Source organism: Orcinus orca, chromosome 19 (assembly GCF_937001465.1).
Source record: "Orcinus orca chromosome 19, mOrcOrc1.1, whole genome shotgun sequence".
Classification (NCBI taxonomy): Eukaryota; Metazoa; Chordata; class Mammalia; order Artiodactyla; family Delphinidae; genus Orcinus; species Orcinus orca.
In genome coordinates this window covers 40,845,686-40,871,019 of record NC_064577.1, presented here as the reverse complement: position 1 = coordinate 40,871,019, position 25,334 = coordinate 40,845,686, and the positions used below count along the sequence as shown (strand labels likewise).

Here is a 25,334-nt window from a genome sequence, read left to right as displayed (position 1 = left end):
AACTCAAAAGTCAGCCCAGCACCAGGCAAAGATGAGGCTACTGCTGCCATGGGTGGGAAAGCAGGTCAGTAGGACCAGAGCAGGCAGAGGCCAGGGCAGCAGAGGAGGGAGCCTTCTGGGTGCTGTGAGTCAGGATGTGTGAAAGGGAAACAGGGGTCTGCACTAGAGAAAGGGAACCCCTGAGCTGTCAGAGCTTGGGGAAGCCCTGTGCTGTTTTAGGGAGCTTCATTAATCCCACAGTATTTATGAAGCCACTATGACAAACCAAGCAGTAAGACACAGCGCTTTAGGCAACTAGTTAGAGCCATAAGAAGAGGCCTGCAATACAGGATTGAGGAGCTCCAGGAGGGCAGATACTGGCTAAGGTCCCTGAGCAACTACTTACTATGCGCTCGGCTCTGTGAGTGAGTCTTCACAGCAATCCGAGGAGGTGAGTCTTGCTGTCCTTCTACAAAAGAGGCCACTCAGCTCAGAGAGGCAGACTCATGGGCCTGGAGTCACACAGCAGAGCCAGGTCTGCCTTTCAAAGAAGTAAAGTAGTTTCAGGTCACACAGCCGCTAAGTTGGCAAAGCTGGGATTTGGAACGAGATCTAACTCAGCTCTTTTTGCTGCCCCCACTCTGGCAGAATCAAGCCCTGGCACCGACAGAGCCCCCTCTGATCCACTGGCTGTGACAAACCTCCGTTCTGAGGCCCTTCCTCTCTGTTGAGTGTCTGATGGCCAGAACCTCTGCGTTTTCCCCTCTGCCACACTGACCCTATGAAAGATGAGGAGGATGTTACCGGATGGCTAAGGGAGGAATGGCCTTCCAGGGAGAGGCAACGGAGGCAGCAAAGGCTTGGAGTTGAGAGAGGTCAGTGCGTTGGGGGAACTGCATGGCTGGAGCACAGAGTGAAGGGAAGGCTGGTGTTTGGGGTCCATCACAGCAGCAAATGAAGACCAGGCCAGTAGCCAATAAGGAGGGGATGGGGCATTGGGCCAGTCATTTTGACTTCATATACCCCACTGGCTTCTGGGGCTGGGGAGCTGATTCTGGAGGCTGGGAGCAGGCAGGGAAGACGTGGGTGGGTTTGTGCCTGCAATAAACTGGAACAATGGGAAAGAGGGCTAGAGAGCAAGGAACCTCCTCAGGTCGTAACAAAGAAAAGTGTCAGAGTGATGGGGGATGGGGGGGAAGGAGATGCACAACCCCTCTCTCACATAATGCCCAGAGGGCTTGAGGTCCATACTGGGCAGGCTAAGACACAAAAGATTTCTTGTTGGGCTGGAAGGAGGAGAAACTAGCTCAGCGGGAAGAGGGGCCTGGTAGTTATTGGGAATGAGGATGGGAGCCAGGCCTGATCCAGGGCTGCTCAGGACAGTCACCAGGTCCATCACCTGCCCAGCTCAGTGCTCGTGGCCCATCTCTCCTCTCTCCCGGGCCTACCCCTGCTGCCAGGAAGGTGGACTCCTCTCTGCCTTCCTTACTAGGGAACGTGTGCTCAGCCCAGACATTTCACCCCCTCCTCTCCCTGTCCTGCAAGCTTCTCTCCCAAGGCAGGTGGACAGGGCAGCTGGGCAAAGGAAGGCCAGCTTTCCCCCTCCCGCTCACTGGGTCAGTCCCGCACCCCTCCCTTCACTCTGTTCCCAGAAACAGAGGACAGTCGCTATGCCGCAGGCTGGAAGGCCTCGTGTTCCCTTGGTGACTTCACTGGAAGTTGACTTCCCTGAAGAGTGGTAGAGGGCAGGGGATGGGGCAGGAAGGGTGGACAGGCTACCCCGGGACCCGAATTCACACCGAATTCCTCACGGCGCACGTACACCCTCCCTAGGTACCACTCTGTCTTCAGGGACAGGAATGGGCGGCATTTCCATAGGGAGGTACCAGGGTGAGGAGATTCCGGGAGAGGCAGGGACACTGGTCTCGGAGGTGCGGTATGTGCTGAGCACAGGCCTGCGGTCCCCCCTTCCAGGAGCCTTAAGGGTGGGGGCTGGAGAGGAGGTGGAAGGTCCCCACAGAGGCAGGGCGGGGGTGAAGCAGGACGCTTAGGAGCCCACGGGCTTCAGCTTTGGCCGTCCCCGCTCTGCTGGGGCGCAGAGATACTTCCTGGAACACCTCTAGCTTTCCTGGGAAGGCTCTTCACCCCCCACCTCCCCTCTGGCTCCCACACAACAGGAACTCTCCTTGAAGAAGGGACTTGGAGCAGAGGAGACAAAGGCATCTCTGTACCATCTCCCCCCACCCCCAGGGACGGTTAGGTCAAGGTGACCTCAATCCGTTCTCCCCAAGGTAGGGGCATCAGCAGGGCCTCCTTCACAGCTAACCTGGTCTCCAAGGGCCAGAAACAGGACTTGGGATCCTTGTCCCCTTCCTGTATAACTCAAACCCACCTCTGTGTAACACACAGGTCACACTGCCTCACTCAACAGAGCAGGCGCAGGGACCGGCGTAGCGATGGAGGTGCCACACAACCACCATGGGCTACAGTGAAGACTACGGTGTGTGCTCGGGCTAGGGAAAATTACAGAAGGTTGGACAGAGATCCTGCCCACAGAGCCGGGCAACTTGGATCCTGGTGCCAGCTGTGCATTTACTGGCCAGACTGCTGTGGACAGGACTCTTTCCTGGACTAATCAAAGGGGGAAATTCTGGTTCTGCCCACCTTCAAGGCTGTTGCAAAGATCAATTGAGTTGAAGAGTTCAACCACGTTTGTACATGAATATGCCATGATTCAGTTCAAGATATGTGCATAGAGTGTGAACTACACACTAGGCTAGGGATTATTATGATTCCTATTAAAATGCAGCCAGTCTTCTTTGGGGGAATGTCTTCCTGTGAGAACTTTTTTTAATCCTTCTTCATTCCCCATGTAATGCTGTGACTTGGAATTGGGGATGAGAGGCAGTTAGGGGCGGCAGCCTGGGACCCCAGCTCGGTCTAGACGCGAGGAGGTTTCTGATCTTCCTGAACCCCCCACTCTCTATGCCTCAGTTTTCTCCTCTGTAGTCTGGGCCCGTAAAACCACCAGGGCGCTCTGCTTTGTGGTGGGAAATAGCAGAGACCAAAGCAGGGGACTGAAAGCAAAAAGAAACCCCAAATTTGACAGTTCCGGGTAGTTGCGTTATCCGGAGCCCTAACCACAGTCACCTCTGCCCCCAGCCTAACGCTGACACCCTTCCCTCCTCCACTCTCTTGGTTGGCCTTTGCCCATCCTGGGAAAGCTCCAAAGCTCCTCCCCTCCCGCTGCATCTCAAAAGGAGAACAGAGGCACAAAGAAATGGAGAGCAACCCAGGCAGAATCACACAGAGACCCAGACGGAGACTTAGAGAGGAAGAATCAAATGGAGAATCAAAAAGCAAGAGGAAGAAACATGCAACAAAGGACACCCGCATTCAGGGCCTCACAGAGAGGCCAAATGGGGAGAGATCCAGAGGTGCAGGGAAACAGCTGTCGCCACTGGACACAGGGGAAGAGGGGGGCATGTGAGAGCTCTGAAGGCACCGGGGCACACCCTTTTAGGCCAATCCCTCCAGTTTTGTTCACGGGCACCCCAATGCTAGCTTTTTTTTAGGACCCAGGAGGACCCACCCCCCTAGCCAAGCCCAGTCCCATCCAGCCAGATGTTTGGTGCGCAGGGCTGTCAGCTGGAGCAGCAGGCCCCGGCAGGCCCTGGGGAGGAGGCTGGAGAGGCGACTGCCTGGAAGTGGGGAGGCAGGGCCCCCACGCTGAAGCTGGCATCCCCATCCCACCCTTTCCAGATGCCCAGATGCGGTTGCATGGCAAGGGTGGTTCTCTGCCTTCCAGACGTGGCTCAGAGGACTTGGAAACTCAAGGAATCTGCTCCCACTGACTGACTTAGCCACCTGCTCACAGGGAGAGGCTGGAGGGCACAGGTGCCACATCGGGCCCACCCACTGTGTCCTCGTGACACTGACCGGGTCACTTCCCCTCTCCAGCCTGTGTTTCCCCATTTGTAAAATCATCTTTACGTTTTTTTTTCCAGCTCTGACACTCGGCTGTCACTCCAGGTGAGCCCCTAGCTGTGTGTCAGACCCTCCCCTGCCGGATCCGTTGCTCCAGGTGAGCCCCTAGCTGTGTGTCAGACCCTCCCCTGCCGGATCCGTTGCTCCAGGTGAGCCCCTAGCTGTGTGTCAGACCCTCCCCTGCCGGATCCGTTGCACAGAGTAGAGGAAGGAAAGAGGGAGAGGATTGTGCTTCCTCCTCCCTAGAGCAAGTTTTCCCCAATCCCTTGAACCCCTTTACAGTTTTCAATTCCTTTCCTTGCGATCCTGCCAACTGAGACCGTGACCACACATGGAAGTGTGTCGGGGGTGGGAAGGGGAGACAATGCATCTTCTGCAGCCTTAAACTTCGGGTTTTCTCTGAAGTGAAAGAATGAAAGTGGGGCAGTAGTGAGCGGTAAGAAGATGGGGGGCACATGAAGGGGGGGAAGGAATGGAGAGAAAAGGGCAGGTCCAAGAAGGAATTAGGGCGGGAGGGAGGGAGGGAGAGGAGAATGATTGCCCCCAGTACATGAGGTCTTGGCCCAGCCGGCCCTGAGTGGGCTGCCAGACTGGCCCCTCCCTTGGTGCTGCCAGTACCAGCTGCCAGGCATGGGGGTGGCCCCAGAGGAGAGGGAAGCTGGGTAAAGGGAATGGAAGGCTTCCAGGGCAGCCTTGCCCAACTCCACAGGCCCCGTAGGGGGCCTCTCAGGGAGGGGGCTGGGACCCAGGCAAGGCTCAGGGAAGGTGTTCCCTGCTCTGTCAAGGCATATAGGCAGTCCTAAGCTTGTGACGATTCAAGACACCCCTCCCTGGACTTTCTGAAGACAGGACCAGCCTCAGATGTGACTGGGCTGGGGTGAGTGGAGAGGCAGGATCATGTATGGACCATAGGCTGTGGACTAGGCCCTGTGCCCACTGTGGGACCCTATGCAAGCCCCCTCCCCTCTCTGGACTCCATTTCTTATCTGCATAATTTCAGGGGGTTGAAACATTTGCCTGCCAAGGTTCTTTCTTTTTTCTACTGCAGGCGGGGGTGCACAGTGGCGGGAGTGATGGAAGGAGGGGTGGTGGGGGCCCCCTGGGTGAGCTGCCTTCTCTGGAATCCCCAGTCTTTCCCCTCAATACGCTTTGTCTCTGAGATTACAAAAGCTGTGTCCCCAACCCACACAAACACACACGCACACACACGCTAAACTTTTTTAATCTAGAGACTCAAAAGATGAAAAACGCCAGGGCTGGAAGGCTGGTCCAACCCTTCCCTCCTCCCTTTTTACAGATGAGAAAACTGAGGCCCTGCTTTGGGATTTCCGGAGCCCGGGATTTCCCAGGCCTCCCACCCTCATCCTCCAGCCACTCCTGCGCCTCTTGCTCAGCACGGTCCGCGGCAGCTCCGCGGGGCCGCCGGCGAGGGCTGGCTGGGACTCCCGGGTGACCCGGCCATCGGGGCAGCCCCCGTGCTCGGCGCCAGCCCCGCCTCGCTGCCTGGGGCCCGGCCGCGGCCGCCGCCGCTGTGCACTCGCCGGGGAACTAGCCACCAAGGGCGGAGGCAGGGAGGGAGCGACCGAGGCTGGGAGGGGTGTTGGCGAGAGCTCGCGCGCTGTGTATGGTCTATCAGAGGCAGCTGACCTTTGAGGAGGAAATCGCTGCTCTCGGCTCCTTCCTGTAGTAACAGCCGCCGCCACCGCCTCCGCCGCCGCCAGGAGCCCGGGCCGGGAGCGAGCGTCAGCCCCGCAGCCGGACGGCTCTGCGCGACCAGGTGGGTGGCCCGGCCGCGCGTCCCCGGCGGCGCGCGCCCAGAGGGCGCCCCTGGCTGCTGCCCCGGCCCCCTCACCGCGGGACCCGGAGCCCGACGGCCGTAGGGGTGCAGGGGACGGTCCCCGGGACCGAGAGGGAGTTTCGGCGCAGCGCGCAGCGCGGACGACAAACGAGGGACGCGGGGACGCTGATGCAGGGAGGGGGCCAAGGGTGGACGCCATCCTCGCCGGCAGAGGGCAGGGGGCGCTGTCGGACTGGACAGTGGGAGACCTCGGGGCACAGCCTGGGGGACGCAGCCCAAGAGAGGGAGTGTCTGTCTCCTCAGCCCTCTCTCCTTAACCCCAGCCACGTGCTTACGGTGACAGAGCCGTCCAGTGGGAGCCGTCGGTGGCCTTGCCCAAACGTTGGGCTGGAATATCCCCCGTTCCCAGAAATGGGGACTCGGGGTTCGAAGCAGGGTGGGGGGATTCTTGCAGCCCTCTCCAGAGGGCCCGTGGGCCTCCGCCATCAAGTTTCTCTTTCAGTTTCTAGCTGTTCCCACCCCGGGGAAGCCCCGGTGGGGCGAGGGGAGAGGAAGAGGGGGAGGGCACCTGCCTTTCGGGAGCCCCTCCCCAAGCCTCAGCGGGTTCCTCGCTGGAGGGAAGGGCGGCCTTCCCCTCCTCACCCTCTCTCTTCCCGCACAGGAAAGCGTGTCTGTGGGAGGGGAGGGGACGGGCCTGACCGCGGTCCAGGGATGGGTGGGCATGGCAGGGCCAGGGGCAGGCCCAGCCCTCGCCTCTAACAAGGAGGCGCCTCTTCAGCCCTCTGCTCGCGCTAGGTGAACGGACATGGCGGGCTGGATCCAGGCCCAACAGCTGCAGGGAGATGCGCTTCGCCAGATGCAGGTGCTGTATGGGCAGCACTTCCCCATCGAGGTGCGGCATTACTTAGCGCAGTGGATCGAGAGCCAGCCGTGGTAGGTGCCCCTGCCTGCCGCCATCCAGGCCCCTCGGCCTTTAGGTCTCCTCTTTGTGGTTTGGTGAGATTCTGGTCCTGTCTGTCCCGCTCTGTGCAGAAGGGAAGGTGTCCTTGGGAAAGGGGAACAGGGAAATGGGGGTCTGGGATTGGAGAAGGAATGTTTCTAGACTCTGGTGCCTGTGGAGCTGCCAGGAACAAGTCTTGTGGGCACGAGCCTTGGGTTTCCACGTCCCTCTTGGTGCCTGACCTCCATGCCCAAGGAGGCGTCATAGTAGGCTTCTCTCTCCTGCCCTGCCCCAAGGGATGCCATCGACCTGGACAATCCCCAGGACCGACCCCAGGCCACCCAGCTCCTGGAGGGCCTGGTGCAGGAGCTGCAGAAGAAGGCTGAGCACCAAGTAGGGGAAGATGGGTTCTTACTGAAGATCAAGCTGGGGCACTACGCCACGCAGCTCCAGGTGGGTATGAGCTTGGGGCCACGAAGCTCCAGGTGGGCGTGAGCTCCGGGCCATCTGCAGGGTGCGGTGTCCGCCTTTTCTTTCCAGCACCAGAACCCCTGGTTTTTTTCCTGGTTTGGCCACTGACTCACCGTATGTCCCTGAACTTATCGGCAACCTTTCTGTGCTTCGATTTCCCCCACCCCCTCTTTCTAAATCAGACCTGTCAGATTCCCCTTAGCATATTATAAAGCAAGAGGTGGGGCGTGTTTGTCCCCAAGAGAAGGGGGATGGGTGAAACTGCATTCTGGGCAGATCAGGCAGAAGGGATGGGGGTAGAGCAAGTCAAGATTCTGTTGTCAGAGAAAGGAATACTGACAGGTTCTAGAAATGAGGCAACGAGGCAGCCACACATCCCTCTTGCAGCTCTTTTAAAGGCTTTTCAAAGAGCTGCTGAAGTCGTGTGCAAGAGGAACAGAGTTGTCCTGGAGCCTTGAATTAAGGTTTTGGATGTAAGGTGTAGCTTCTCCTTCACCTGAGGATGCGGGGGGGAAGGAATATAGGGGAGAGAGGGAGTTTTGGTGGCAGCAGGAAAGGGGTGAGGGTGGTAATCATAGTTGAGCATTTGTTGGAACTCACTTGAATATTTAGAGAGCCCTTCTTAAATACCAGCAACCGGTGCCAGAAGAGTAAAAAGTCCATCCCAGAAGAGGCAGGAAACACGAGAAACTTGGTGGGAAGAGGGGAGCAAAATAGGAACCCAGGGCCAGGACTATAGTGGAAGTACCTTGACCTTGGCATTAGATGCCCTAATGAGTCATCTGCTCAGTCGTTTGCCTCTGGACAAGTACTTAATCTCTCTGAGCATCAGTTTTCTCATCTGTGAAATGAGGATAACAGTTTCTGCTTATGTCATAGGGTTTCTATGATGTACAAGTCAAAGGCGATGGCAGATTGGAAGTGCTTTGTAAACTGTTTCTAATGCACTGCAAACCAAATATGAAGATCTGCGAGGGGAAATCAAGTCCAGGAGAGATAGAGGTTCTGGTGACAGTTCCTGAGGCTTCCCAGGGGAAGCTGAGGCAGGGGCTGGAGGAGAGGAAGGGGTGGGCGTGGCTCTGCAATGGTCGTGGTGGGAGCAGAGGATGGCCACTGACAGCTGCTCTTGGATTCTTTCAGAACACGTATGACCACTGCCCCATGGAGCTGGTGCGCTGCATCCGCCATATTCTGTACAATGAACAAAGGCTGGTCCGAGAAGCCAACAATGTGAGTGTCCCATGGGTCTGGGGAGAGGTTTTGGGAAGTCCTTCTACCTGCTTTTATATGTTTTATAAACACTGGCATGAGAAAGCACCAAAGAAATAAAAGACTTGGGCAAGTGTGAGAGGCAGTATCACATGCAGGTGTAGACTGACACCCGATCCCCACTCCCCGGCTTCAGTCCCTGGCTCTACTACTTACTAGCTGTGTGACTTAAGCAAGTTACTTAACCTCTCTGAGCCGCTGTCTTTTTCTATTATAAATGAGGACAGTCACAGTATCTACCCTGTAGGGTTATTGTGTGATACTATGTGGGCAAAGGATAGACAAACACAAATGAAACAGAAAAGGAAGCCCTAAAAACACACATACACGTCAGGAGATGCAATCTATGTCAGTCAGTGATGGCATTACACATCACCAGGGGAAAGATTTGTCATTCAATAAATGGGGCTGGAGACAAAAGAAGAAATATCCTCTGGTGTGGTCTATGAGGGGAGGCAGAGCCGAGGTCTATGTCAGAAGAAGTAACCCGGCAAGCTCAGAGAAGCGAGGCCTAGCGAGGCAGAACAGGGACTCGTCCTTCGTGTTCTGAAATCATAAAGGCATCAGACATTGCTTGGACAATGGTACAAATGGTATATTATCTGCAGTAAAGCAAAATGAATGTCATAAAATGATATCCCATAGGTAAAGACCACAGACTAGTGCCTGGAGCGAAGTCATATTTATTATTTACTTGTAGTGGAGACTGATTTCAAGAATTTGAGAGTTCATTCAGTAAACATTTATTCAGGTCTTGCTGTGCATCTGACACTGGACTAGGACGGGAAAAACAGATAAAGTCCTGGTCTCCACCTAAAGGGAATTCAGGCGATGATAGATTCTTTAGGTGTCAGCTGAGTGCTAAGCGGGCCTCTTTGGACAAAGGATCCAACTCAGACTGGAGCAGGCTGGCTGGTGGAGGGCAGGGTGTCCTGAGGAAAAGGATGCCCGAACTACAGTGGGGAAAGAGGGAGGAAGGAGGCAGGATGAGTTTTCTAGTCAAAAATAACAGCAGTATATGTGAGGGCAGGAAGGCGCGAGCCACCTTATGACATTCGAAGAACTGTAAGTGTTCAGTGCTACTGGGGAGAAGGGAGCCAACTGGGCAGAAGCCAGGTCACAGAGGGTCAACTGGTACAACTCTTGACTTGGTGCAATTACAGAGCTATCTGTAAATGTACAAATGAGTTCGGCTGCAATTAAGAAATACATGCCTACGATGCAGGTCATGGTTGGGGGGAAATAAGTGTTCTTCCAGTCATCAAGCTGTTCTTCAACACCTCTGGTGTCCTGGGCCTTGGGGATTTTGTGGTGCACAAGACAGACAAGGTCCTAGGCCTTAAGGAGTTCACATCCTAGTGCAGGGAGGCAGACAAGAAAGAACATGCAGGCTTCCCTGGTGGCGCAGTGGTTAAGAATCCGCCTGCCAATGCAGGGCACACGGGTTCGAGCCCTGGTCCGGGAAGATCCCACCTGCCGCGGAACAACTAAGCCCGTGAGCCACAACTACTGAGCCTGCGCTCTAGAGCCCGTGCTCTGCAACAAGAGAAGCCACGACAATGAGAAGCCCGCGGACCGCAAGGAAGAGTAGCCCCCGCTTGCCTCAACTAGAGAAAGCCCATGAGCAGCAACGAAGATCCAACACAGCCAAAAATAAAAACAAATTAATAAATAAATTTTAAAAAAGAAAGAAAGGGGCTTCCCTGCTGGCGCAGTGGTTGAGAGTCTGCCTGCCGATGCAGGGGACCCGGGTTTGTGTCCCGGTCCAGGAAGATCCCACATGCCGCGGAGCGGCTGGGCCCGTGAGCCATGGCCGCTGAGCCTGCGCGTCCGGAGCCTGTGCTCCGCAACGGGAGAGGCCACAACAGTGAGAGGCCCGCGTACCGCAAAAAAAAAAAAAAAGAAAAGAAAAAAGAAAGAACGAACATGCAAGAAAAAGACACCTTTGGTAAGGGAGGTCCTATTTTAAATTGGCTCGTCAGAGAGGGTCACTCTGAAAAGGTGCCAGTGGAAGCGCCCGCAGGAAGGTTTGGTGCCGGAATGTTCCAGGTGATGGAACAACAAATACAAAGGCGCTGAGGCAGGAACACGCTTATGTATTCAGGAACAGAAAGTAGCGGGTGTGCTTGGGCAGCAGTGGTGCCGCGGGTAGGGTAGGCAGAGGCCATCGGCTAGGGCCGTGGAGGGTGTGGAAGGAGTTTGGATTTTATTCTGAGAGCAGGTCATTGGAAAGGCCCTAAAGACTTGGTTGAAGGAATAGATCCGACCAGGTTAGTTCAATGACTGGATCCACAAAGCCCTTGTGGATGCCTCCCCTGTCACTTCACTTGGGGTCTCCAGGATGCCACCTGTGAGCGGTTCACACTTTTCCCTCAGTCACAAGAAGGTCTCGAGTGAGGACACAGATGATGTGTGTTCACACAGCCTTGTCCCCCACTGTGTCCCCAGCACCTAGCACAGGTGGCATCGTGGCATCGGGTCAGCGAATGACTACGAAATGAGGGGTCATCATCATTAGTAGGAAAACCCAGGTAACTCCTGGGACATGTTGAGTTCTAGTCTCTCCAGAGAGAACTCCGATGGACCCTGTGTGGGATACTCTGGTGGAGGTTAGAACTGCAATAGAAGTTTCTTCCATGCTTTATGAAGATGCCATAGTCTGCCAGGTCACCTGTTTCTCTTCCTCCACCCCCATTCTGGCAAATGACTCTCCTTCTGACTCAAAGTACCCTTCCTTCTTATTCTAGATCTGGCATCTGGTGTCTGTAGTATTGGCGTTCCCCAGGGCCTGAGGTTTTCTCACTGCCCAGTTTACTGCTGCCCACACTCTCCCCTGATATGTCTCCAGGGTAGTTCTTCTTCTGGGATCCTGGTTGATGCCATGTCCCAGAAACACCTTCAGATCAACCAGACACTTGAGGAGCTGCGACTGGTCACACAGGACACAGAGAATGAGCTGAAGAAGCTGCAGCAGACTCAAGAGTACTTCATCATCCAGTATCAAGAGAGCCTGAGGATCCAGGGTAAGGCTGGTGTAGGAGGGCAGCGTGTGTCTGGGGGACGGGAGTGAGACCACTTTGTGAACTCCTGCAGGGTTGGGGCTAGATCCACGTCCGTCTCCCCAGAACCTGATCCAAAGCTTGGGAGGAGTAACGTTCCCAGTGATGGAGCCCCTGCTATGGGCCAGGCTCCAGGCTAAAACCTTTGCATGCATTATTCACTACAACCTTTACAACAGCCCTAAAAAATAGGTAGTTGTATTATTCCTGTTTTGCAGATGATAAAACTGATGTTCAAAGAGAACACGTAATTTGGCCTGGGTTTCTTTAAATTTATTTTCTTTATTTTTGGCTGCATTGGGTCTTCGTTGCTGCACGTGGGCTTTTCTCTAGTTGCAGAGAGCGGGGCTACTCTTCGTTGTGGTGCGCAGGCTTCTCATTGCAGTGGCTTCTCTTGTTGTGGAGCACGGGCTCTAGGTGCACAGGCTTCAGTAGTTGTGGCACACGGGCTCAGTAGTTGTGGCTCACGGGCTCTAGAGTGCAGGCTCAGTAGTTGTGGCGCATGGGCTTAGTTGCTTGGGCTTGAACCCGTGTCCCCCGCATTGGCAGGCGGATTCTTAACCACGGCGCCACCAGAGAAGCCCTGGCCTGGGTTTCTTGCAAGTTGCAGAACTGGATCTTAACTAGAGATATGTCATAAAATCACTATATTTTAACCAATATTCAGTGAATATTTCAATGAATGAATCAATGAAAGAATGAATATGGACAAAGTGTTCCCCAGTCAAAGGGAGGACTTAGGTTGGGAGTCCCCTGGTTGAACCAGGCTGGGGAGAGGTGGAACTCCAGGAATGCCCCTTCTTGAGCCTAATAGGAGGTAAAGATGGGAGGAGGAGGTGACAGTGGAAAATTCTCCTGTCTCCTAGGTCTATAATTTGCTAGTGACTGCCATGATAAGGGTGTAGGGAAAGAAAAATTAACTCAGAAGAAATTCACCCCAGGTACACTTTTAAGAGTCTTGAAATGTGGCTCATCTTCCTTCACTTCAAATTGACCCCAGAGCTGTACCACCCCATTCTAGTGAGAACAAGAAGTATCAAACTGCCTTTTCCTTCGCTCTTCTATTTTTGGTGTCTTAAGGTAGAACCATAGGTCATTGATTTTAGACCTTTCTTCTTTTCTAATGTATATATTCAGAGCTATCAATTTCCCTCTCATCAGTGCTTTAGCTGCATCTCATCATTTTGGATATGCTGTATGCTCATTATCATTCAATTTGAAATGCTATCTAATTTCTCTTCTGATTATTTTACCCATATACTATTTAGAAGTATATTGTTTAATTTCCAAATATTTTGTGTTTTTCTAGATGTCATATCATTATTGATTTCATTTTCATTTCATTGTTAAATTCCACTGTTGTCAGAGAACATACTCTATATGATCTCTTCTTGTAAATTTATTGAGACTTGTTCTATGCCCCAGCATATGCTCTGTGTTGGTGAATGTATTTTGTGGACTTGAATGTATGTTCTGAAGTTGTTTTATTTTAAGATAGCAATAATAAATTCAATAATGTTAACATATATAACATAATATATGATGTTAACATAATAAAGTTAAAAAAACCCACACCAAATTTAGTGAGTAGAGTGGCATTGCTTTACATTTTTGCAAATCTCTTTAATGTTAGGCTTAATAGGAGATAGCTGGAGCTGGCTTTCAGTCTGTTGTAACATCACATGTCTTGTAACCTCTAGAAAACTCTGCTGTATGCTTATAAGTGAATAAGAGAAAAAAGGTAAATAAGGTCCTATGACTTTATGAAAATAGTCCTGGCTTGGTGGACCTCCTATAAGGGTCTTAGGAACCCTTCAGGGATCCTTGGTTCACACTTTAAGAATCACTGATATATCTTTATTGATTTTTTTGCCTAATTGTTCTATCAGATGCTGAAAGAGAGGTATCAAAATCTCCTATAGTATTGTGTAATTTTCCAATTATTTATGTAAATATTTCTTTTATGTATTTTTGAAGCTTTGTTATTAGATGCATATACATTGAGAATTATTATGTCATTCTGATTGATTGACACCTTAATACTTACGAAATATCTTTCTTGAGCTCTGGTAACACTCTTTGCCTTGAAGTCTACTTTATCAGATATTAGTATTACTCCTCCAGCCTTCTTATTCTATTTTTAAATAGAAACATATTTTTATCCATGCATTTTAACATTTGAAATGTAGACAACATATAGTTGAGTCCAGCTTTTTTATTTATTCTGACAATCTTTGCTTTTAATTAAGGTGTTTAGTCCATTAATATTTAATGTAATAGCAATTGAGGTCCCCATGTTAATATTTATTTTGTTTTGTCCCTTTTCAGTATTTGTTCCTCTGTTCTTCCTTTTAATTGTTTAAATTTTTTAAGATTCTATTTTAATTTAACAACTTAAGCTTTCCTCCTACCTTGCCCTGTCAGTGTTTTCTGTACTCTGAGACTAGCACATTGCCTGAATCATAGCAGCTGCTGAGTAAATGTTGGGGGAATAATTCTAGCAGCTCTTCTTCAGATCTGAATCCATCCCAGACTGACCCGAAAGAAAGGAAGGCCCTCCTGCTACATTAGGGAGCAGGACATTTCAGGCTATTATTTCTACCCAAGGCCGTTGACTGGTTGACAGTATTGATGATCCTATTCTGGGGTTTTCTGTTTCCTACTTGTGAGGTTGGGTTTCGATTCTGGTTTGGGTTTGTCCCCATCGTGCAATGTCAGTTGAGTCTCATTGATCAAGTGCACCCATCAGAAACACAGACGACTGATCCGTGTGTGCAAGGGAAGTCTCAGCTCCCTCCAGTGGAGCAGACATTGCCTCAAGTGTCCTGGCGTCCTTCCCAGAAGCTTCTCCAATTTGCCAGGAGAGACCTAAGTGGGTCACTTGCATAAGGAGGCTGGGCCTGGTGTTGGGATCCCCACCACCTCCCTGTGGGCGGCAGGATTCCGAGGTGGCTCTCCAGATTCTTCTGCTGTGTTCCTTACCTGCTCCGTCCCCCGCAGTCATGTGAGAGCCATGTTTCTAAGTTCTCTTCTAGTTCTGGGCCTTCCTGGCTGTCTAGGGTTGCTTTAGTGTGTCCTTAGTTGCTTTTGTGCGTCCGTAGGGCAGGGCCTCGGTCAGTGTGACATGGCCCTCAGAGGCCTGCCGGGAACTTGACCAAGACCTGCTGACTGACGCTCTCATCTTCTTGACTCAGCCCCAGTAAGGACCGTGGGACGTTCCAAAAGCCTATTGGTGGGGGTAGGAATGCCAGCATCTAGGATGGTGATTGCCTGTGGAGGGAGGGATGGGGATGCCGGCAGGGGAGGGTGTACAGGTGCTTAACTGTGGAAATGTCTACTTTCGTAAGCTGGCGTCTTGGTACACAGGTGTTCCTTGTATCATCCTTTCTATCAATACTTGCCTAGGTCTTAAGTATTACATAACAGATTTTTTGAAAAGGGCTCGTCAGTGAGGCCTCGTTACCTTATTCCTGCCATCGATGAGATGCCTGACAGCTGGTGTGGAGAGAAGCTGCCTCCCTCTCTTGAGAGAATCTTGCTGCTTTCGTGTCCCCAGTGGCCCTGGACACTCTGTCTCTCTCCCTCTTCCGGCTGGTCTGCTGAGCTCACAGTGATCCAACCTGGACAAACATGTTAGGCCCCTTCAGCACCTGGAGAACCCCCCCCACACACTTCCCCGAGGAGAGGCTGCTGCGCTCAGCCCCGCGGACAGGGCCTTCCCGATGCGGCTTTGTCCTGAGAGCTGCTCCACCAGCCTTTAATCCCGTCCTGTAACCCACTGACCGTGAGGACTGACTCTCACCTGGAGCTGATGGTGCCAGGCAGCTTCCTGAGTATTTTCTGCATCATTGCTTATTTAGCGTCACAGCAGCCACTGAGGCAGGTGCCGTGATTCTCCCATTTTACACCTGGGGAAGCTGAGGCATGGGAGAGTGAGGTGATTTGCCCGAGTTCACCCGCCTTTTAAACAGCGAGGACACACTTCAGACCAGGCAGGGTGGCTCTAAGCCGGACCCTGCGTGGGGAGAGGAGGGCTGGGCGGGCAGGGAGGCCATGAGCTGGCTCCTCCTCAGCTGTACCCCGAGCTTCCGTCTCCCCACTCCCCAAGGGGAGCTCAGAGTCGGGGGGCCAGGGGACGGAGCCCACTCATCTTTGGGCGCCATGGCTGTGGAACCCTGACTGGCCACTTGTCAGCTGTGTCCCCTCCAGGGTTTTGCCTCCAGAACAGGTGAGTGCAGTTCTGCCGGGCTTCCAGCTGGACCCGGGGAGGTCATGGTTGTGGATGTCCTGTCCCCTCCTCCAGCTCAGTTTGCCCAGCTGGCCCAGCTGAACCCCCAGGAGCGTCTGAGCCGGGAGACGGCCCTCCAGCAGAAGCAGGTGTCCCTGGAGGCCTGGCTGCAGCGCGAGGCCCAGACGCTGCAGCAGTACCGTGTGGTGAGTGGGCTCTGCGTCCCTCCCCTCCCGGGTGTGGACCTGAGGGAGGGAGAGAGCCAGGAGGAGAGCGGCAGGACCCAGCAGAGCAGGAGGCCAGAGCCTTCCCCCCTGTGTGGGCACGCAGGGCAGAGCAGGTCGGCAAGGGGTGAGGGGAGGCCCTGCGGGGTGTTCTGAGAGCCCAGAAGGGCCGCTCCCCCCGCCTGCCCCACAGGAGCTGGCTGAGAAGCACCAGAAGACCCTGCAGCTGCTGCGGAAGCAACAGACCATCATTCTGGATGACGAGCTGATCCAGTGGAAGCGGCGGCAGCAGCTGGCGGGGAACGGAGGGCCCCCCGAGGGCAGCCTGGACGTGCTACAATCCTGGTAGTGGGTGTGGGGGGCCAGGCGGGGGCGGCAGGGGCTCAGCGTGGCGCCACCGGCTGCTGTCCTGCTCCTGTGTTTACGTGAGCAGCCGGCTCCCTCTGTCGGGGCACAGGTCTCATTTCACCAGTGGTCTGGTTCCTGATGCAGACTTTGGTGCCCCCGTCCTGTGCCACCTTCCCCGGGAGGGGCGTCCCTGGGTGAGGGAGTGGGGTGGGGCCAGGTGTGCAGAGCGACGCTCAGGCTGGTTGGACCCAAGTCAGGGTCGCTCCTCCTGTGAGTTTCTTTGTGTTTCTGGAAGGCAGGGCAGCCGTGCTCTGCTCAGTGGACAGGCCGGGCCGCTAAGGCGCCGAGGCTTCCTGGGGGTGGAGCTGGGTCTGGGCCTTCTCCCCAGCCTGGGAGCCTTCTGGCTTCTGGCCTGGAGGAAGGGGCTGAAGGCTTTGTCCTTCCCTTTGGCCTCGGGGCTCCCGTGCAGGTGTGAGAAGTTGGCGGAGATCATCTGGCAGAACCGGCAGCAGATCCGCAGAGCTGAGCACCTCTGCCAGCAGCTGCCCATCCCCGGCCCCGTGGAGGAGATGCTGGCTGAGGTCAACGCCACCATCACAGACATCATCTCAGCCCTGGTGACCAGGTGATTGCTGCCTCTTGGCCTCGCCCAGGCCCCATCCGGTTGGCCTGGGTCGCGGGCAGCAGGGTCTTTACAGACAGGGCGCTCTGGCTTGAACCCTTCCGTCTGTGCCTGACACCCTCATCCCATCCCCCTCTGTCGCCTGTTGCTGTGGCCTCTTGCGGTTCACCTTGCCCAGTTTCTCTCGTGCACACTGTATGGGCTTGTTCCCCCCATTTCAGCTGTTGGGTTCATCTCACTGCCTCCCCTCCTGCCAGCTCCCCCGACTCGCAGTGGCCCCCCCGGGACCAGGGGCTGTGCCACAAGCCCTTCCTTCACCTGCTGTGCCCCGCGCAAGGCGGCCTCGCCACGCGGAGGGAGGGACCGGAGCGCCGTCCCCTGAGGCGTCACCTGGTCACTTGTGTCCCCGCAGCACGTTCATCATCGAGAAGCAGCCCCCTCAGGTCCTGAAGACCCAGACCAAGTTCGCAGCCACCGTGCGCCTGCTGGTGGGCGGGAAGCTGAACGTGCACATGAACCCCCCCCAGGTGAAGGCGACCATCATCAGTGAGCAGCAGGCCAAGTCGCTGCTCAAGAACGAGAACACCCGCAAGTACGTTGCCCTGCTCCCATCTGCCCCTCCCTCAGCTCAGCCTCTGTTCTACAGCAGGCGTCCTGGGTGATGGGGACAGCATGGCCTCCCCCTCCGAAACCCTTTGTCCTGCATTGCGATGTGGCCCCGTGTCGCTCCAGTTCACTCTGTCTGTCCTGGCGTACACTTCGCACACATAGTAAATCAACAAGGATTTCGCTGCTGGGTGTCCCAGGACCTGTGCTGAGCACTGAGACACAGCTGTGATCCACACAGAGCTTGGTCCTGTCCCTGCCCAACCTCGAGACAGAAAATTAAAATAAAGCAATATCACAGCGCCTGCAGTACATGGGTAGTCAAGGAGGGCCTTTCTGAGGATATATTTGAGTGGAGACCTGAATGAGAAGGTCAAGAGTGTTTGGGGAGGGCTTCCCTGGTGGGGCAGTGGTTGAGAGTCCGCCTGCCGATGCAGGGGACGCGGGTTCGTGCCCCGGTCCGGGAGGATCCCGCGTGCCGCAGAGCGGCTGAGCCCGTGAGCCATGGCCGCTGAGCCTGCGCGTCCGGAGCCTGTGCTCCGCAACGGGAGAGGCCACAACAATGAGAGGCCCGCGTACCACAAAAAAAAAAAAGAAAAAAAAGACTGTTTGGGGAGATAGGAAGGGCAAGTACAGAAGTCCCGAGGCAGGCACTGAGCGTACATGTTCAGCAAACAGACAAGGCAGTGGGCTCGCTTGTCCTGAGTGAGGCCAGGGAGGTGGGCAGGGGTTGATCTCGGGAATCTTGGTAGGCTGTGGTCATGATTTTTATCTCAGGTGCGCTAGAAACTGCCGAAGGCCCCCACATCAATCTTAAATTTATTTATTTGCTTATTCATTCATTTATTTATTTATTGGCTGCGTTGGGTCTTTGTTGCTGCCCGCAGGCTTTCTCTAGTCGCGGCGAGCGGGGTCTGCTCTTCGCTGCGGTGCGCAGGCCTCTCATTGCGGTGGCTTCTCTTTGCTGCGGAGCATGGGCTCTAGGCACGTTGCTTCAGTAGTTGTGGCACGTGGGCTCAGTAGCTGTGGCTCGGGGGCTCAGTAGTCCCCACATCAATCTTGATACCCAAGGAATTTTAGTGATAGAGACACAGGCCCCACCCTTGGAGACTTTGCTCAGGTGCTCTCAGGTTGATGAGAAAGTGAGCCCGGGGACACTCGGAGAAATGCTCTTAGGGGAGGGGCAGGGGCTGCTGGCAGGGCTTTCTGGAGAAGTCTGGGCCCAGGGTGCAGACAGGGTGGTGCTCCTGGCCTGGGCCCAGTAGAGATGGGTTCCTCTCTGCTTCGCAGTGAGTGCAGCGGAGAGATCTTGAACAACTGTTGTGTGATGGAGTATCACCAGGCCACAGGCACCCTCAGCGCTCACTTCAGGAACATGGTGAGGACTGGGCCCCGCCCATGGAGGGAGGCCTGCCCAGAGCCGAGTCCTCTAACCAGCGGCTTTCTCCTCATTCCCCTCTGACCTCCTGCAGTCGCTGAAGAGGATCAAGCGCGCTGACCGGCGAGGCGCAGAGTCCGTGACAGAGGAGAAGTTCACGGTCCTGTTTGAGTCTCAGTTCAGTGTTGGCAGCAATGAGCTTGTGTTTCAGGTGAAGGTGAGACCCGGCTCCCCGTCTCCTTGCAGGCTGCCCGGCTGGCTTGGGAAAGCCAGAGACTTGAATCCTCACACAGGCTCAGTCCAGTTACCCCGTGATGCTCTCAGAAAACCTAATGTCACCCTGCTGGTGCCCATTTGCGAGGTTTTAATCCCGCACCAGCCCGCAGAGTTTAGGCAATGGGCCAAGAAGAAGTGTGTTGTGTTTTTTGTTTGTTTTTGGTTTCGTTTTGCTGGGAGGGGCTTGAGGAATGAGGGTTGGGGGTCTCCCCCTAGAGGAGGGCAAGACGGTGGTCATATGCCCTCACCCCTCATTCCCTGGATTCCCGTAGACCCTGTCCCTTCCTGTGGTTGTCATTGTCCATGGCAGCCAGGACCACAATGCTACTGCCACCGTGCTATGGGACAATGCCTTTGCTGAGCCGGTGAGTCCCCATGAGACCCTCACCTCGGCCCCGCGGAGCTTCCCAGGGTCAGCCCCAACCCCAGGGCCCCTGCTGAGTGGCCTTCCCCAACCCTAGGGCCAGACCAGGGGTCAGGGGGCAGCTGGTGTGAACAGCCTGCCCTCGGCATGTCCTAGGCTCTGTCTGGGCTCTGGGTCAAGGGACTGGGGTCTCCTAGGTCTGTGAGCGTGGTCTTGGGGTTCTGGTCCCTGATCTCTCTCCCCAGGGTCCTGGTCTGGGTCTCCATCCCTGTATGCCCACCCCTCTGCCCCTGCCCCCAGCCTTTCTTTCCCTTGCATTTTTGTCCCCTTTTCTGGACCTTTCTCAGTCCCCTCTATCTCTTGGTATCTGTGTCTGTGTGTGTGTAAATATCTCCTACTCCCTCAATCTGCCTTTTTTTCCTTTCTTCTCTCCCCTTCAGGGCAGGGTGCCGTTTGCAGTGCCTGACAAAGTCCTGTGGCCGCAGCTGTGCGAGGCGCTCAACATGAAATTCAAGGCCGAAGTGCAGAGCAACCGGGGCCTGACCAAGGAGAACCTCGTGTTCCTGGCGCAGAAGCTCTTCAACAGCGGTAGCAGCCACCTCGAGGACTACAACGGCATGTCCGTGTCCTGGTCCCAGTTCAACAGGGTGAGGGACGCCGCCCGCTGCCTGCCTGGGACCACCCTGCCACCCTTCCCCCACCTCACGCACAGGTTACTGCCCCTGGTCAGTGGCCCCCCTCTACCCCCCATCCCCCCTCTTCTACAACCAGGAGAGATGGGGGCTAGTACCCCAAGGAACACAGATAGCCATGAGAGCCGAAGCAGGACGATGGGAGGAACCCGGAGCTGGGAGTCAGGGTCCCTGGGCTCTAGCCCTCGATGTGTTAACTAACTGGCCAGGCCCCTTCCCTCCTCTGTGCTGCGCTTTTCACATCTGTAAAGCGAAGGGGCTGGGCAGGAATCACTTTGGAGGTGTCATCCAGCTTGGACAATTCTTTGCACCTCCGGCCCCCACCCCGCGGGGTTGTCCCGGACCCCTGTGTCTGCGAGGCAAGAGGCCAGTGTACTCTCTGGTTCTCTAGGATATGAGCAGGGGCTGTGGCAGTTTGCTGGAGTGTGGGGCAAGTCGGATGAGGAACTGGGAGAAGGTCTGGGTGAGGACAAGAGGGCACTGAGTGTTCCCTGAACCACCCGTGACGACGGGGCCACAAGCCCTGACTGGGGGTTTCCTGGGGACTCTCAGGAGAACTTGCCAGGCTGGAACTACACCTTCTGGCAGTGGTTCGATGGGGTCATGGAGGTGCTGAAGAAACATCACAAGCCCCATTGGAATGACGGGTGAGAGGAATGGGGTCTGGGAGGTCATGGGCTCAGGGGACAGTGGCTGCTGCCAGCAGTGACACTGCATGCTTGATGCACCCAGGGCCATCCTAGGTTTTGTGAATAAGCAACAGGCCCATGACCTGCTCATCAACAAGCCCGACGGCACCTTCTTGTTGCGCTTTAGCGACTCAGAAATAGGGGGCATCACCATTGCCTGGAAGTTTGACTCTCGTGAGTTCCCTACGTGCCCACACTCTAGCCCCAGTGGCCCTGTCTTCCATGTCCTCGTTGCCTATCCTCCATCAGGCCTGCATCCTTAGAAGGTATCCGGTGGGAGACATGGGAACTGAGCTTGGAGGGTGGGAGGAGTGTTGCTCAGAAGCACTTTCCCTCTCTGTTGTTTTCCACTGGGGAGAACCTAAAATCATTGGCCTCCCGGACTCCGGAACTGCCGGGCGAGTCCTTCTCTGCCCTGACCCAGCCTTGTGGGTATCTGCTTGTCCGTGGTCATTTCATCGCCCTATGCCGAGGAGCACAGGGGTGGGGTTGCCGTGCAGGCTAGTAAAAGCCCTGATGTCTCTGCAAGCCTGCCCTGAAGCCCCACAGCTCTGATCCTCCTCCCCAGGGCGGTGGGTTGTGGGAATGAGCTTGGCCTTTTCACAGCTGACCGTAACCTGTGGAATCTGAAGCCGTTCACCACGCGGGACTTCTCCATCCGGTCCCTGGCCGACCGGCTGGGGGACCTGAGCTATCTCATCTACGTGTTTCCCGACCGGCCCAAGGATGAGGTCTTCTCCAAGTACTATACTCCTGTGCTCGGTGCGTGCTGCCCAGACACTCCCGGGGCTAGGCAGTGGGGACGCCCCAAGAAGAGCCGAGGGGCCGTTTCCCCTGTGGGTGTTTGTCGGTGGGATGGTGCAAGGCACGTGGAGAGGATTTCAGGGCTCACAACTGAAGAAAAGGAAAGCAAAACCTCTGACCCAGCTTTCTTCCCTGCAAAGCAAAACACTGAGTGGGACTCACTTCTGTGCCCTTGGAGGAAGAGGCTGCAGGGCTGGGGGAGGAGCCGTAATGCAAACCCACAGATAGTGCACGACTCCCATCTCGATCAGCTGCCCTCACCACTCTCCACCCTCAAACCTACCCTCAAGTTGAGTGTAGGAAGCAAAATGAGACTGAAGCCAGGGCCTGGGTGGTGTTTATTGTCAGCGGGTGTTTATTGGGAATCTGTGGGAAATTTCATCCCTGCTGAGGCCGCATGGCAATGTGGGGGGAGGCAGACTGCATAGGTGGGTTTCCACTCCCCTGGGAGCTCCCAGAGACTTCAGTTCTCATCACCGTTCTCCCCCCGCCCTCGGCAGCTAAAGCAGTGGACGGATACGTGAAGCCACAGATCAAGCAAGTGGTCCCTGAGTAAGTGTCCCGGGTCCAGCTCTGGTCTCCTGCTGCCTCTCTTCTCCTCTCACCCCCCCGCACTTGGCTCTCCTCACCCCTCACTGCCGCCCTCCTGGGGAGGGAGCTGGGCTTGGTCACCAGGGCGTCGGTACCCGGGGCCCGCTCCTGCAGCCAGGGCCCCAGGCTCAGCGGGCATTCTGTCCTTCCGCACCTGAAAAAGACACGAAGGTGGCCCCCGAGCCCCTCCCCGCTGAGGCTGTGCTCTGCTTCCTCTCGCAGGTTTGTGAGCGCCTCTGCGGACTCTGCCGGGAGCAGTGCCACCTACATGGACCAGGCCCCCTCCCCAGCCGTGTGCCCCCAGGCTCATTATAACATGTACCCACAGAAGTAGGTTGTGTTCTCCTGGGGCTCCGAGGGGAGGAACTGGGCACTTGGCCTCAGGCTGGGCACCAGAGGGCTGGTGGGCAAGGAACCCAGAGCTCCTCTAGGTCTGAGATCGCCCAGGCCAGGCCGGGCTCTGGCACATGCCCAGGTGCAGGGTGGGTGAGATCAGCCAATGAAAAGCATAGAGCATTTTGAAACTACACGTAGCAGGGTCCTTGCTCTGGTGCTGACTAGCTGTGTGACCTTGGGGAAATTACTGAGCCTCTCTGATGCTCAGTCTCCTCATCTGTAAAATGGAGGCAAAAAGACCTACCACGTGGGACTGGGGTCAGGATTGAGTGAGAGAGTGCAGGTAGAGCATTTAGCCCAGATGAGACTGTTATAAGGGCTTGATACAGGGTAGCTATGGATGGGGTAGTTGTTCTTAGGAGCTGTGTGGGAACAGGGTGTCAATTGCTCCTCTCTGGAGTTCCCAGAGAAGAGAATTAATTCTCTTCCAAGCTGTGGGTGGCCTGCTGCCGTGGGATGACCGCAGGCTTGGACGTCACAAAGACCGGAATTCCAATCCTGACTCCACCAGCCAACCAGGTGGCCCTGAACAAGTTTCCTAGCATGATTGAGTCTCAGTTTCTTCCTCTATAAAGTGGAGTAAATACCTGCCTTATGGGTAGCTGTGAGGGTTGGTGTAACGTGGTTGGAAGGCCCAGGCCTTCATAGGTGCTCAGTGAATGGTGCCTGGGGTTTCACGGGTAGCTCATTCACCCAACTACCTCATTCCCCTGAGATCGCTCCATGAGGTTGTGAGCGATGAGACTACAACTGGGGTGTCTCCCAACAAGCCAGTGACTGACTTATTCAACGTGGGGTGTGAGAGTCTAGCCAGAGCGGGTCCTGCTCCCATGAGACTCTGGTCTGAGTGGGGAGCAGGCTGGACGCTGTCCCCCAGGAGCTTGGGGCTGTGAGGCATGCCAGCTCCCTCTGACGTCCCTCTCTCTCTACCAGCCCTGACCCCGTCCTCGACCAGGATGGAGAATTCGACCTGGATGAGACCATGGATGTGGCCCGGCACGTGGAGGAACTCTTACGACGCCCTATGGACAGTCTGGACCCCCGCCTCTCCCCGCCTACTGGTCTCTTCACCTCTGCCAGAGGCTCGCTCTCGTGAATGTTTGTTTGAACCCTGCACTTCTCTTTGGAAACGTGCAGGGTTCATATTCATTGTGATTTTGTTTCTGTATCGCTGTGCATATTGATGCCTTTGCCGGCAGCACGTGTCCACATGCATATGCGCACGTTTGTGTACAAGGTGTGCCTGCCTCGCCTTTGCAGTCCTAGGTATGTGGCTGCCTTTTTCTTCAGATGGAGGCATTCCAAGAGCCCACTGGGTCTGTCTGTTGTGGAAGAGACTGAGCTGCTTCTGTAGTTGCAGGTACGCCGGGCAGGCAAACTTATTCCTGCCAGAGCCTTTGTCTGCTCAGTAGCTATTTGAATGGAATGATTCAAGAAGGGAAAGGAGACGGGTAACGTCTCTAAGCTCAAGTTTTACTCCTGAGTTAGATGCTTTGCCTCCCAAGTGTGTGTGCATATATATACGTGCATCTGCTCTCGCACAGAGCAGCATACATGCTGGTCTCTTGGCTCTTCCCCTCAGGATGGAGGTGGGAAGAACCAAGAGACCAGTTCTGAGTGATATTTTATACTTTATCTAATGACTATGGACTCCAGGCTTTTTGTGAACTGAGAGCTAATCTAGGCCATCCGCCGTCATGTCCCTAACACGGCAGAAACGGGTCTTCTGCATCGGGCCTATCAGAGCTGCTGTGAGGATGGAGTTTCTTGGCCTCTTGGTCCCCAGCCAGGGGGCTCCAGCTTCAAGTGTATAATGCTGCTGCCCACATTCCTGCTCTTTCCATCCCATATCCCCTTCCCTCCATCTGGCCCCAGCCTTCTTTCCTCACCTCTCTATCTGCAACCTTGCTTACTTATGGAAGAGGTGGGGGTGGGGAGTGGGGGAGGGACTGGTCGAGGATGTGGTGAACAGGAGGCCCAGGACTTGCAGTGTTGGTCCCCTAACCCCTCCTGGAAAATCCCTGCAGCAAGAGGCAGCACCAGGGGCTTGCAGCTCACCTGTGGAGTTTGGAGGGCGGGGTAAAAGCTGTTCGAGGCCCACTCTGCTGGGAGGTGGAACCTGGAATAGGCCTCATCACAGTTGCATAACCGGCTGTGGTCTGCGAAGGCCTCGCTCCCAACCTCACATGCTCCTCCCTCTGAAGCTGCCACACGCAGCCAGGGCAGCTGACAGTGGAAGGAGTCCCAGAACGAGTCCCAGGTTGAAACGTCTCTCAAGGAAGGTGGGGACGGGAAGCATTTGTACAAAGGCTACACATCTGTGTAAACAGTGTTTTTGAATAAAATATTTTTTTTCATAAATTTGCTGGAATGGCTCCTGGGTCGTGGGGACCGCTGGAGTCGTTTTGTTCCTCTCCTCCCGCGCAGCTGGTGCTGTAAGGTGTAGCTTGAAGTTGCCAGTCGGCTCCCATTTCTGTGGTTTTAAGGGTGCCATCCCCACCCCAATACTTTCGGTGCCTCTCAGACTAGAGAACTTGAGGTCTTGGGAAAAGATGGGGCAGGAATTACCGGGGGCAGGGGAGAACTTTGGTCCCTGCCTCTCCTTATCAGCTG

At 55.1% G+C, this 25,334-nt stretch overlaps 1 protein-coding gene across 4 annotated transcripts; it reads left to right on the top strand.

Moving 5' to 3' along the window:
* The first annotated feature begins 5,589 nt into the window (after positions 1-5,589).
* On the top strand, positions 5,590-25,082 carry STAT5A (signal transducer and activator of transcription 5A). Of its 4 annotated transcripts, none has more exons than XM_033411096.2 (19): positions 5,590-5,743; positions 6,543-6,697; positions 7,001-7,157; positions 8,316-8,405; positions 11,293-11,467; positions 15,807-15,937; positions 16,149-16,300; positions 16,773-16,928; positions 17,338-17,517; positions 18,822-18,909; positions 19,004-19,120; positions 19,458-19,550; positions 19,990-20,196; positions 20,794-20,888; positions 20,974-21,104; positions 21,537-21,692; positions 22,235-22,286; positions 22,548-22,655; positions 23,655-25,082. In XM_033411096.2, the coding sequence occupies exons 2-19, from the start codon at positions 6,570-6,572 to the stop codon at positions 23,815-23,817; spliced, it is 2,379 nt and encodes a 792-aa protein (XP_033266987.1). In that variant the 5' UTR covers positions 5,590-5,743; positions 6,543-6,569; the 3' UTR covers positions 23,818-25,082. The 4 variants fall into 4 exon arrangements, with proteins under 4 accessions (XP_033266987.1, XP_004282862.2, XP_033266988.1 ...); XM_004282814.4 differs by having other exon boundaries at positions 19,004-19,126; XM_033411095.2 differs by having other exon boundaries at positions 5,611-5,743; positions 6,560-6,697; positions 19,004-19,126.
* The last annotated feature ends 252 nt before the right edge of the window (positions 25,083-25,334 follow it).